The following is a 13588-nucleotide window of genomic DNA, read 5'->3' as shown; positions in this document are numbered from 1 at the left end:
CTTCATGTTTTGCTATCAGAGCAGAATGTGTCCTGGAATAGTTCTGTCTTCTTACTGGCTTGTGCAGCTGCATACAGCGGCAGTCCACAGAGGACGGCGAACTCATTGCTGTGGATCGCAAAGTCCTTCACATCTGCATCGTAGCTGTGGACCAGCAGACGCACCACATCCAGATGACCCTGCTGACAGGCTGTGGCCAGCAGGCAGTTCACCAGATCTCTCTTCAGACTCACACCTAATTGGTGGACAACAAGAAATATTATAGCTACTAATCACTTATATACATATTTAAAAAAACAACATAACTGTTAACTCAGTTATGTCGGCAACACAGCAAATTTTCATCCAACCAAAACTCATTCAGTTCTGTTTCTAGGCAGAAAAAGAGCTACATTAGCTCAGAGATTGGTATGCCTTGTGGGGTTTTACAGCAGGCCCTGTAATGTAAACGCTTCAGGAGATTTAGTCAAGAATGACAGTAAAGCTGACCAATCATATCTGTTCTCTACGTTGGGCTTTGTAATCACAATCTGAACCAAGAAGCTGCCAGCTGGTGTGGAGGTTTCAGCTCATCATTCTAATATTAACTTTAAGCATAAAGTTGGACTACACAGCTCAAATACGATCCACCACACAGCTGAATTTAGAGCAGAGAAAACAGGCCTTTCCAGGCTTTATACACCTGCTGGAGGAATAAAGGTGTAAAATTTGCACTAAAACTTTCATTTAGGGGTGTTATACTTTTTGGTACAGATTAGTTCTCTGCAGGCGATTTACTGGTTTAAAATGTTTCTTCAAATCAGAACATGCTCATCAAAATTCCTGCAGTTACACATATCCTGGTACTTTTAGAGAGCAGTCTGTGTTATCGCTTTAAACCACACTGTCCTACAAAATGAAAGTAGACATCATGCTTCAGAGCAGGAATGGGCAATATGGACTTAGCGTTAAATCACTATATTTAGTGGTAAAAATGACAATAAGAACTATTTTATAACTTCTTTTTTAAGTAACTGTCATGTCATGGCTAAGTAACTGAACTGGCTGTGACTGCATGACACACCAGTCTTTACCACACCAGTCACATAACAAAGTGTGATTTGTATCACTAAACTACACAATAACTGTATCTAATCAGATTTTAAAATTTGTTGGTAGTCAATGAACATTGAACAAATATTAGAGCAAATGAGAAAACTAACAATCTTGACAAAGCTTTTTTGGGGGGCATTTTTTTTACACCATTAACTTGAACTTATAATGACAATGATAAATCAAACCTCTTATGATAGAAAATTTATAGTGTAAAATGATAATTAACACAATAAGTCCCCACTTCTAATCCAAAGTAGCATACTTGTCCTTGTGCTATAGAATACTGTACTCTACACCTTGCATTTCAATACACATGTACTACACAAAGGCATAGGAGGATAGTGACTAGTTACATTTACTAGAGTATCTTTTTGGAAACAAAACCATACTTTTAGGAGTAGTTCCACTGCACTGTACTTTTTACTTTTATATGAGTAACATTATTATAAAGTATGTCTACTGTTACTTTAGTAAAGTTAAGATGAGATGAGAAAAGATGAGATCATTTATTTGTCTCCCATGGCAGAAATTTGTCTTAGAAGAGTGGATGAGGTTCCAGCAATACAGAACAATACGTCAAACAAAGTCAGTAACAATAAATACATAAAAATATCACAAATAATTATATTAACATACAATTATTTTTGTGCAAAGAAGCACAGCTATACACAATGTTAATGTGAATACCAAACGTGGACCTCAGATGGGCTTTACAGCTACATAAACATACAAGTAGCTGGATACTAGAGTGGATACTGAATGAAGAACAAACATGTTTCGTATCGGACACAGACACACACCAGCAGTTTATGTCAGAGTGAGACCTCTTGTTTATACACAAGCTTTGTTGTTCTAATGTTATTTTCTATCCATTAAGTCTGTTGCGCCATTTGGTGGTCAGATGAATATGCAATAAACACCATGCATCATCAAAAACATTCCTATTTGTCAGGTTATGTTAATATATGGAGCTGCAGATGGTAATAAATTAAGAACTGCTTGGGAGCCAAAATTTCCATCAATAATGTACATTATCTACTGTTTGTCCGTCTAATGACATTATTGTAAAATATTATTATAATCAGTTACTCAGTACTTAAGTAGTGTTTTCACAGAATACTTTCTCACTTGAGTAATTCTTGGATAGCTACATTTTTGAAGTAATTACTCTTACTTGAGTATATTTTTTGGTACTGTCCTCAGTCCTGTACAAATGGCAGCAAATCACAACAGATCGATCAAACGCATGAGAGGACTTCATGGTCAAATCCATTTCATTTGCTTACACCCATGCAGTTTTGGATACACCAACATATGTATAACATTAGCTGAATTTTGCCATTCAAAATGAGAGGAGTAAAATATAAAATATGTGATGATTGTTGAACTGTTTCTTCTCCGTACCAGGTATTGAATCCAGCAGTTCCTTGAGCAGGTTGGTGTAGCCGCCATGTGCTGCCAGGACGGCTGGATTGGACAGCGACAGCTCCTGGGGCACAGTGATACGGGCTTCCTCCAGAAGGTAACACACACTCACTAGATCACAGTGCTGAGTGGCCACAGACAGGAGGCGGACCTGAAAGACAGCCAACAGGAACACCCTGACAATGCAGAAACTTCTCACCTTTGAGTTCTGCATATCCCATACAACATCCCAGTTTGCCCAATAGGTATTTATAGAAATATTTTACAGTTTCAATAACATCACTAATAAAATTCAGAAAATTTCCCATTTCACACCAAAGTAGGTAATTTTTAATATTCTTATTTATTTATTCATTGTGCTAAAGTACAGTACATTGAAATATGAGCACTTTATTAATTAAATATATGTTTTGATATAGAATCATAACATAAACATATTAAACGTCTGATTTGGTCCATGTAATGTTTGGGTAGGGGGCTTCACTTGAACTTTTTAAAAAGTGGAAAAACTGTCTACATCAAACAATAATAATGACAAGCAGATTTTCAGTGGTGTCTTTATATAAAGAAGCTAGACTGCTAGGCTGGGAAACACCTCCACTAGGTCAGGTTCACTGAATCATAATATTGAAACTTTAGAAAAAAGTTATCTGGTTCAGCAGAAGGTAAACCTTTATTACTATGAAGTAAATGGCCTGAGCTGAATTTCCTTATCAACAACTGTATAATAACTGTAAAAAAAACAGTGTAATGTGTGTTGCAGCAGTAGAATGTGAGTTCCTCATATAGAGATATTAACAAGGTGTCCACACAACCTTAAAAAGTCTTAAATTCACGCATCTAAAATTAAGGCCTTAAAATGTCTTAAAATCACTTGAAAAATGTAAGTTGGCTTTAAATATGTTAATTACTGCTCTTAAATTTTGTTTAATCATGTGAGACTTTTCTATCAGGCAAAGGTTTGAGTGGTGTGCATCATCAGATCATCAGTTCATGATCTTTCAATTGTAGATCATGTTGTGTCTGCTTCCTGCCAACAACTGAGCTGAGTAGTGTTACCCTCAACTACCAAAATAACAGATATTAGCATTTCCACTGTAACAGAGACACCTCTTTACACCAACACGCCCACCATTACAGCGTCTGCTGCCAAGAAGCCCTGCACTTCCTCGTTCTCTGCTCTGCACACTGACTGCATGCTCCAGATCAGTGTTTCCCAACCCTGGTCCTCAAGGCACACTGCCCTGCATGTTTTAGGTATTTCCTTGCTTCAGTCTAGCTGATTTCAATTGATGACTGATTAACAGGTGTTTGTTGAAATGCAATCAGTTGAATCAGGTAGAGGGAAACCTCTAAACATGTTGGACAGTGTGCCTTGAGGACCAGGGTTGGGAAACACTGTTCTAGATTTAAAACCAAATTCAGAGTCATTGCGAAGTGATTGTGTTGAAGTTTTTATATTCACTATTTGTCTTTGTTAGCACTTCTATCTTGCTTGTCAATCATTTGATTTTCTCAGTCACAAGTAAGGAAGAAAAGCTCACTTGTGTGAGAGCTTCCTGCTCTCTGTTGGGCTCGCCGTGGAAGGTGTTAGCAGCACCATAAGCAAGACCTCTTAGACATTTTCCATTAAAGGGCAAACCTGACAAGAACTTAAATTTTTTCTGAGTACATTTATGCCTGCAGTCACTACCAACTCTATCTACTTTTTCACCTTTCAGATGTGATAGGCTTGAAATGATCAGATACATCTAAAGGGCAAAAAATGGGAAAATCAATATTCTTTCCTATTGTTTCCAGATTTCTTATTACCTGTGAAAAAGAGAAACAAAACAAACAAACAAAAAACAATCCCCAAGACATGGAACAACAAATTTGTTTAAGCACACCATGCTATCAATGCTATTTAGATCATAGAAGAGTTAGGATTTCAACAACAATGTTTTATATGAAGCCCTCCACACACTCTTAACTTTGTAATGGTAATGACTCACTCCATCAGGATGGATCCCCCCGGAACACTCCACACAACAGGCCTGCTGAATCAGCTCCCTGGCAGTCTCCTTATCCCCACCTTCATATGCTGCCTTGATGTTCTCCAGGGTTGAAGGAGGAGCCGTCCTGGAGTTGGGACCAGTGGCCTCCACCAGAGAAGCCTTGGCTCCCATTTCCTCCTCCCTGCCTGAAAAAACAAAACAAAACAAAGAGGAGTTAAAAACTAGATCAAATAATCTATAAACCTGGAACTGTATGATGTTGGTCTTACACTCAGTAGAAACTACACATTAAAGTATTGTTCACATTCAGAACTAAACGAAATCAAACAATATATGAAATGCATAATCTCAAAAAGGCTTCATTGCATTTTCTGGAAGGTACAGAACTCTTCCTCTGCTGATGTGGCTGTGAGATGACAAAGGTCTCTTCAGCTCTGACCAATCTCCAGACCTCAGCTCAGAAACAGTTTACTGGAATGTGTAAAGAGGATTAGGATCACCGAAAACAATGTTCACTCAGAAAACCTTTTCAGTCTAAAGGTTTTTACCAAATGATTTCCAAAGTAAAGCCACTGTGTATGGGACAACAAAGGAGGTTGGGGTTTGTCCTGTAACCAGTGGGTTGCTGGTGCAAACCCCGCTCTGAGTCAATTCGCCGTTGGGTCCTTGAGCGCTTCACCAGCTTTGCCTACTAGTGGTGCCAAAAGGGTGACACCAATAGAACAGCACCCTCACTTCTATCAGACTGCCTCAGGGCAGCCTTGGCTATAATGTGCCTCACCACCATCAGTGTGTGAATATGTGTTATATATTAGTGAATGACTGAATGAGAGTAAGATGCTTTGAAGTCCTCAGACTTGATGAGATACTACACAAATGCCATTTACCATTTTACATGACCGTGATTGAGACAAAATGGGTTTTTTTCTCCCCAAACATTTTACAGAGAAGGGTTTTTTTTTCAAAAGTTTTGATGTTAACTTCAATTCAATTCAGTTTATTTATATAGAGCCAATTCACAACAAATGTCTCAATGTCTTAGATAAGGAACAGGGATTTCTTTGTTTCAGTAGGTAACTTCTCATCAACACGGACAGAAGTCACATGTGGGGTACCCCAAGGTTCACTTCTGGAATATCTATAAGCTCCCACTAGCTCAGGAAGTGAAGATTAGCTTTCATAACTACACAGATGACACACAGTTCTACAGTACAATGTCACCAGGTGACTCCAAAACATCCAATCACTGAACGGATGTAGATATATGTGTAGATGTGCCATAACTTTCTCCAGCTGAAAAGAAACAAAACTGAAGCAATTCTTTCACCCAAAGAATCGGTACACAGCTTCAGTTATTACATCTAGAAACTGTACAGCTAGAAATGTAATGCATGCAATCAGGTACAAACCCTGGGTGTGGTGATGGACTTTGACCTGAACCTTCAGTGCCAGTTACAAAGTTGGCCCCCTGTCAACTGAAGAACATTTCCAGGATTAAAGGACTAATGTCCCAGCAAGATCTATAGAAACTCATCCATGTGTTTATCTTTAGTCGCATTGATCACTGTAACAGTGTCTTCACTGTTACAGTGATCACTGGATCCAGCATTTTTCCAGAATGCTGGATACAGAACACTTCAAAACAGTTGAACACTGAGTTCCTTTTAATCAAGATTTAAACCCCAGCTAATTAGAGTTGCTTTTGAACCATAACAAATAAAACACTGACCAACTTATTTGATGTGTAACAATAATTTTGATGTTGGCATTTATCAAAATCTAAAGCTTGTTACTGGTTTTCTCAATTGCTGACTGTATGGTGTTTTTTATGACTTTGTATTTTTCTGTTTTTATTATGTAATGAACTTTCAACTGCCTTGTTGCTGAAATGTGAATTGAAATAAACTTGACTGAATGACCAAGGAACATTAAAAAAAAAATCATTTCAATCACACACACATTCCAATCGATAGTTACTGCCTGCGATGGACTGGTGACCAGAGTGACCTCGCCTCTCGCCTGCTGACTACTGGACATAGGCACCAGGAGCCCTGGTGACCCCATAGGGATAAGCGTATCTGAATTACTCCTGAATTACTTGCACTTTTTTTCTTTTGAGAACCACACAGATAAAGTGTTTTGATAAAATGCTAGAAACTGAGTTGAAAACTTAAACTTGGAAAGTGTTTTAAGATTTAGAACAATAAAATAAACTACAACAACTTATGATTAGTTGTCACAGCTCATTCTATCATCTGTTTTGATAACCAGCTGATTGAGAACAGAAGAGGAGGGCTTTTTGTAGAAGAATATGATGTGAATGTGTGAAGCATGTGGGGGTATCATGCATGAGCCCGATACCCCCAACAAATACATTATTATTGGTGAAATAAAGACAAGGAAGATGCAGCACTTTGTCTTGTAGTTCACATTCTTCAATACTGGATTGCTTAAATGAAACAAAATTTGTACAAATGAGTTTGCTGAGTGTGTTGGAAGTCCTTAGAGCACATCTGTATATTCTTTTATTTCTATTGGCTCTATTTGAGCAAGTGGATCAAATTTAACAACAGTGGCTCTTAAATGACTAATACAGAAAGATGTGAAGTCAAACTGCTGTGCTGATGCTATTTGAGAAACCCTGAGGGAGTGAAACCATTTGACTCACATTAGAGGCTCACACTTCCAATGTGGCATCGTTCTTCTCTTCATGGGAAAGCTGGAAGAGACGTTGATGCTAAAGATTAAAATGCTCCCCTCCCCCCACTCCACTCAACTTCTCTGATCAACCCACTACTGCTAATAGATCTGTGGGAGTGTCCAACTTGACAACACAACATTGATGGTAAAATGGTGTCTGTATGTGAGAACTCCACCACAGGTTTACAAAGGAAATAAATACAAAGGTTATGGTGGACCAGATGCATTCAAGCTTTCATAAGCGACTCAGAACCAGAAAGCAATGCAACCCACTCACAACGACCTCCAGGGTCATACAACCTACACACACAGATGAGGTCATATTGTGTGTGTTGTTTTAGCTGACAGTGCAGCGATTACTTGAGCACAATTAGACTTTATTAACTTCAAAGTTTTTGATGTCTGAAAACAATCCAAGTAGACATCTACAATAGCCATTTTGATAGAAAATATACCTTAGGTATATTAGGTGTAGGTAAAAATATTGATTCATCAATGCAAAAAACAAACCTAAATCAGCTGATCACAAACAAAATCAGCTGTTCAGACGCATAGATGTTTCCCCCAAAGCACTCTAAGTAATAACACCATTAGAGAGTAATAACACTCGTCTCTGAAACAGAAACCTCAGTGATCTGTATTTGTTGTTGCCATTTTTAATTGCTGTTGAGTTGATTGGACTTGAACTACTCGTTCACTACACAGGCTTACTGCTCTTGTTTGTTTGAAACTAAAATGGCCGCAGTGTGCTGTTCCAAATTTGGTAGTTTGACATAATTTGTGATCAGTGAAATCAAGTTGTTGCCCTCAGGTATCCTGCAACCTGTTAGCATACAAGCCAGAAGAGCCTTAGTTGCTATATGAGAGGGTGTATAATGAAGGGTTTATACAGAGATGCAGGTTGTGTCTTTAAGACCACACCTTAAGAGATGAACGTCAGCAGAGAAGAATAGAAAGGACTACAAAGGCCTGAACATACTCTGCAAGAACTGAGAAGTTTGTTCTTTAATTCAAGGTGGCAAGAGCAAAAAATAATTATTTCTGGTTGACTCATTTCATAATGACAAGAATTCAGGTGCAGAAGGGGTTAGATTTCCGTTTTGCAGGTATGGCACAGAAAAGAAAATTCTCTGTTCTTGCAGAATATTTGTTGGGATTGAGTTAATGTCTCTAAAGCAGCAAATCCTGAGGAAAGTCAAAGTAACATGTTGTCTTTCTCCATTAGCTATAGCTCCATTTATTCTCCTTTAAACAGCAAGTTAAAGAGGTCAAAAATCAGCACTGTGATCATTCTACTTTTGGCCCCATTTAGAAGCTTCCGGCTTCATTTTGTTTTTTTATCACAGAAATTGTCTTGTAGATACTTAAAGTATGCTAGAACTTTGATGTAGTATCGTAAAATTGGTATCTTATCCTTAAATTGTTTTTTATTTGTTGTATTCTTGTATTCTATTTTTCTCTATTCTCAAGACACTATAATAATGTTATTTGTGTGTTTTGTTTTATGGGACTGCGGATAGAAGTGAGAATTTTGATAAATTGTGTGTTCCTTAATATGAATTGTCCCATTCTAGTAAAATAAACTCAAATTTAAACTTTTCCAATTAAAATCAGATTTATTGCCTGTTTACACAACCAATGGATTTGTCCTGGTCACCTGGTGCACCAAGGTTAGGATGACAACATTACTATAATGCACATTTTAATAATTACTTAAAGAGTTGTAACTTATATGCAAATACTTGAAACGGCCTGATCTCCGATCAGTTAGAACCAGAGGGTCTGTCAGAGCTCAGTGAGTGCAGTGTAAGCCATGAAACAGGCACTCTGCAACAGTTCAGGATTCTCACTCTGATGGTTTCACTTCTGTTTATGCTAAATTTGAGCAGCTCTACAGTCGCTCCACACACAGACACGTTTCAGTTTAGAGGTCCTTGTTTTCTCGCTGTCCCTCATTAATCTGGTGCCGCGGTATTAAAGGTAGGTCTATGGTTTTCATCCTGTAGCCAAGTGTAAGAACTTTGTGAGAATAATGAAAAGATGGAAAATGACTCACTGTTTCTTTGCTCCATGTTGCTGGGAGGCCCTCCAGTTTCTCGGGAAACGCCAACAGACCAGTAGGACATTCCTACTGGAGTCAGTGGTAAAGCTAACCACAATTAGAGCTCAGGACCTTCAGAGACCTGCATGAAGAAAGCAGCATGAAGAGACAGACTGATGCAGAGCAAAAGACAACAGATGTCAACAGAAAGAGGGTTAGGCCAAACCCTATTTACATCATGGGAGAGGAAAAGGAGGTTGTTGAGAATAATATTAGAGTTTATCTGGAGAACTGACTGGACTGGAGACTCAATAGTGATGCTGTCTACAAGTTAGGACAGAACAGACTGTGCTACTTGAGAAAGCTAAGACCCTTCAAGGTTTGCAGCAAGATGCTGCAGATCTTCTATCAGTCTGTTGTAGAGAGTTTTGTCTATTCTGCTGTCATCTGTTGGAGCAGCAGAATCAGAACCAGAGACATAAAAAGGCTTAACAACCTGATAGAGAAGACTAGTTCTGTTCTGGTTCTGTTCTGGTGTGTGTTGGTGTGATGTGTGTTGTGTTGACGTTCAGATCAGTCGTTCAGATCAGAACGACTGGGGACGACTTTGTAGATGATGATGCAAAGAAGGATTTTAGATAAAAATCAACATATATATGGACAACCCTGACCACCCTCTACATGAGACTGTCTTAGAAAACCTGAATGTCTTCAGTCAGAGGCTTCTTGAGATTTGCTGTAATACTGACAACTACAGGTGATGCCTCCAGTGTCTCTTTGAAGAAACTTATATAAGTTACAACAACGTCTAATTTCCCTCTGTGATTAATATAGATTTTTGAATTTAATTTAATTGAATGAGGGAGGCGTACCTGGACACAAGTACTTTACAAAGACAACCTGAAGGTGAGGAAAATTTCATATTGATATTTATGAAACACGTTTTCATTGTTGAAAGTGAAGTTACATGAATGTGGAGATGAGCTCAACTGTCTCTTGTTTTAATATAAACAATCTTTATATTTTTTAATTTATTTATAAGTACTTGATAGTTCCTGACATGCAACAGTCAACAGGAACAAACTTTAGCAGCTTCTGCTTAAGATGCAAACAGTTGCTCTGAAAAAAAAAAAAAAACTTTTCACATTTTGTCATGTTGCAACCACAACCATCTGTGTACAGTATATTCTTAGTATTTCATGTCAAAGCCCAACACAAAGCAGTGCACAACCGCCATGTGGTTGAAAGAGGACATATGGGTTTCACTTTTTTAAGAACATAATCTAAAAGCTATAGTGTGTATTTGTATTCAGCCTTTCTGAATCAGAACATTGTAGAAAAACATTTCATTGCAGTTACACCTGCTGGTCTCTGGGGTAAGACTCTACCAGTTCCTGGTAGTACAAGTCTCTGGACCAGACTTCAGCTGAAGTTCTGATCTGTAAAACATTTATTTATAATCAGAAACACATAGCAAGCAATTTAAGTTCAGTAATAATAAATAATGTTCAAACTGTATAATAATGGACTGAGAGTGTTTGGTAACTGTGTAGTAACTGCAGGGTGGCAACCATTCTGATAGATAGAGCTTTGGAGCAGAATAGTGACACAGCAAACACAGCGGTTGATCTACATCAAATTGACTGAAAAACAGAAGAATGTGGCCTAGTTAAAGCCAAAATTGCAACCTGACTGAAATAATTGGTTTAGAAACGGATACCAGCAGAGTTCAACAAACTCAAGCAAATGTGTGAATGGTGGTCAGCTTGGAGAACAGCTATAAACTGATTCTTACCAGGATGTGAGAGACTTTTAAAGACAATTGACGACTTTAAAAATATTTCTGCTACAGCTTCTACAAAGTTCTTCATCAAAGAGTGTACAGAGGACCCCCGCCTATTCGCAGATCAGCATCTGCAGATTTAACAATAAAAATATTTTTCTGCGAAATGCCACTTCAAATTATTCGCCAAAACTGTATCTAGTTGCAGATATTTTTGTAGAACATATAAAAAATATTCAAAACAAAATGCATCTTGGGAAGTTCAACCTGACATGCTACTGGCTGCTGTTTGCAACGCAGCCAATCCAGGAGCCCTATTAGCTGATTGGTTGTACTGCCAAGAGCAGAAATAAGGAAGACTGTAGATTCACAGTCTGTCAGCTTCTGCACTAGTGATTAAGTGTCTTAATGCATATTGAGGCACATTTAGTGTTGTGAACTATTAAAGCTGGTGGCTATCAAAGCATTTCCTCTGTAATTCCACTCAATTCTCATCTCCCATGTGTGCTCCGTCTGGGATTTCTCCAGCTGAATTCCAACTGGGCCAATGAGCAAACAGAAGGAAAAGTTATGAATGACGTCAGTTTTCTGGGCTGTTTTAGAGCATAAGAGGCAACAGGCAAAGCTGTTGTGGCTCTACTTCCCACTGGGTTGTTTACAATACACACAATTTCCGGTAAGCTTCATTGAGATGGTGCATTATTTATGTTTCGGCTAAACATTAGCGACTGGGTAAAATCAGATCTAATCGTTCAAAACTTCAACAGAGTCTACGCCTCCAGCAAGCACTAGTTTCTTAATAGCCGAGGGTGAGCAGCATGATTAACAGCGCTAAGAGCCTCCTCTTAGCTCTGATTGATGGTTTCTGACCCGGAGCTATTTCTGCAGGTGGCAATAGGAACACTGGGAGAAGAAAGGTACATTTTTCCACAGAGTATCTGTCTCATATACCATTCTGTCAGGACATAGTGACAGGTTTAACAAATATGTAGAGAACATATTTTTTTAATAAAAGTTACGCACTGCAGCTTTAAGAGTTTAATAAAAAATGTTTCATTGGGAAGATATTGTCAGTAGACTACTATGTTACAGCTCACTCGTGTATGTTCCACCTGACCCGGACTACGGGGTTAATTGTACCTTTTCGTTCTGTATTGAGACCAGACTATTACTACAGCACAGTAAATATCGGCACCAATTAATAGCAGAGTCACGTAAATACTTTGCATCACATTTTGAATGTTTAAAAAGAGCTCCAAACTACAAACAGACAGAGAGTAATTCCACTGCTCCGTTACTACAGGTTTAAAAAGATTTTTCCACTTCACTGATGTATTTACAGGAGTGGGTGTCTGCCCGACGCGTTCGTGTTGATGCGCAAATTAACTGCGACACTTTCCAGCTCTACAAATGGTTACTGCGCCATCTTATCAAGATAGTTGTCTCGAATACTGAAGGAAATCGGAATAATTAAGTTTCTGGGTCAGTAATTCCGGAAGTTTGGATCTGTTATTTGCTTCTATTTTGTATAAATCTTTAAGTATTTCCATGACGCGTCAACTAAATCCAGCCTCAGAGTCTGGAACTCTCGGCGAAGACCCAGCAGCCACCTCTTCTTGGCTGCTGTCCCAGACCACAGCGCATTTCCTCAGTCAGAAACACCCGGCTTACCTCCAGGCTGACACGTCCAGCTTTCCTCCCGACAGGACAGCATTATCCCCGCAGTGCTGCGCAGCGTCAGGCGGTAACCTGGACCTTTCCTGGCCCGGCTCTGAACTTCCAGTCCACTTCCTAAATCTCAGATCCGAACTCTCCAACCCGGACACACGCCGCTGTTACACATGCGTACGGAGGAGCAGTTGGGCTTCAAAACAACATGTAGTTCCGCTATTCATTCCTAAAATAACACCACGCCCACAGTTACAACCAGCAGACCCGGAGACATCTTCAAAATGAGACATAATAATAATAAACCAGCACTTTTAATCAATAAATGTCTTGTTAAATAAATAGATAAACCCTATTTCATTGTTTACAGTGATTATCACAAAAAAGTTTAGTGAGTTATAACAAATAGTGAATTATTTCATCCTGGTCAGTTTACATTGAAACACAGCTTATTTCATTAACAGCTGAAATCAGCTGTGACTGCTGGATAATCCCGTTTCTGCTGATCCTGGCATTCACACACACACTGGAAGAAAAGAGACCAGAGACCAGTTTCTGAGTAACTGGTGTCAGAAATCTAACTTCCATACTTTTCTTACACTCAACATTAATTACATTAATTAATAATTTCTTATTAACGTATCTTTATCTTAGTGAATGCCAACTGTTTTTTTTTTTGCACTTCGTGTCCCTGTGCACAGATGCGCTGTCACATTTACTCACTTCAAGAGTTTACAATAAATAGAGTTTCACTCTCTCAATAGCATTTCCCCAGCAAAGCCTGGCGGTGGCAGCATGCTGCAGTCATGTAGAAAATTGATCCACAATAGTAAAATGTTCTGAAAAACTTTCAGGAAATTCAGGAGATAAACATAATAT

The 13588-nt window shown here is 38.6% G+C and overlaps 1 protein-coding gene across 1 annotated transcript in view; it reads right to left on the bottom strand.

Annotated features, from left to right (window-relative positions):
- The window catches only part of lrrk1 (leucine rich repeat kinase 1), a 50554-nt gene extending 37646 nt beyond the window's left edge, over window positions 1-12908 (bottom strand). Inside the window, exons 1-5 of the mRNA XM_023331874.1 lie at window positions 12713-12908; window positions 9274-9400; window positions 4515-4702; window positions 2500-2671; window positions 56-235 (exon numbers count right to left, since the gene is read on the bottom strand). Of these exons, the coding sequence (XP_023187642.1) occupies window positions 56-235; window positions 2500-2671; window positions 4515-4702; window positions 9274-9343 (610 nt within the window). The 5' untranslated portion in view covers window positions 9344-9400; window positions 12713-12908. The remainder of the gene's footprint in view (window positions 1-55; window positions 236-2499; window positions 2672-4514; window positions 4703-9273; window positions 9401-12712) is intronic.
- Window positions 12909-13588: the final 680 nt, after the last annotated feature.

Source organism: Xiphophorus maculatus, chromosome 4 (genome assembly GCF_002775205.1).
Source record: "Xiphophorus maculatus strain JP 163 A chromosome 4, X_maculatus-5.0-male, whole genome shotgun sequence".
Lineage (NCBI taxonomy): Eukaryota > Metazoa > Chordata > Actinopteri > Cyprinodontiformes > Poeciliidae > Xiphophorus > Xiphophorus maculatus.
The sequence above is the reverse complement of the archived record's forward strand: the minus strand, read 5'-3'. Positions and strand labels throughout refer to the sequence as shown.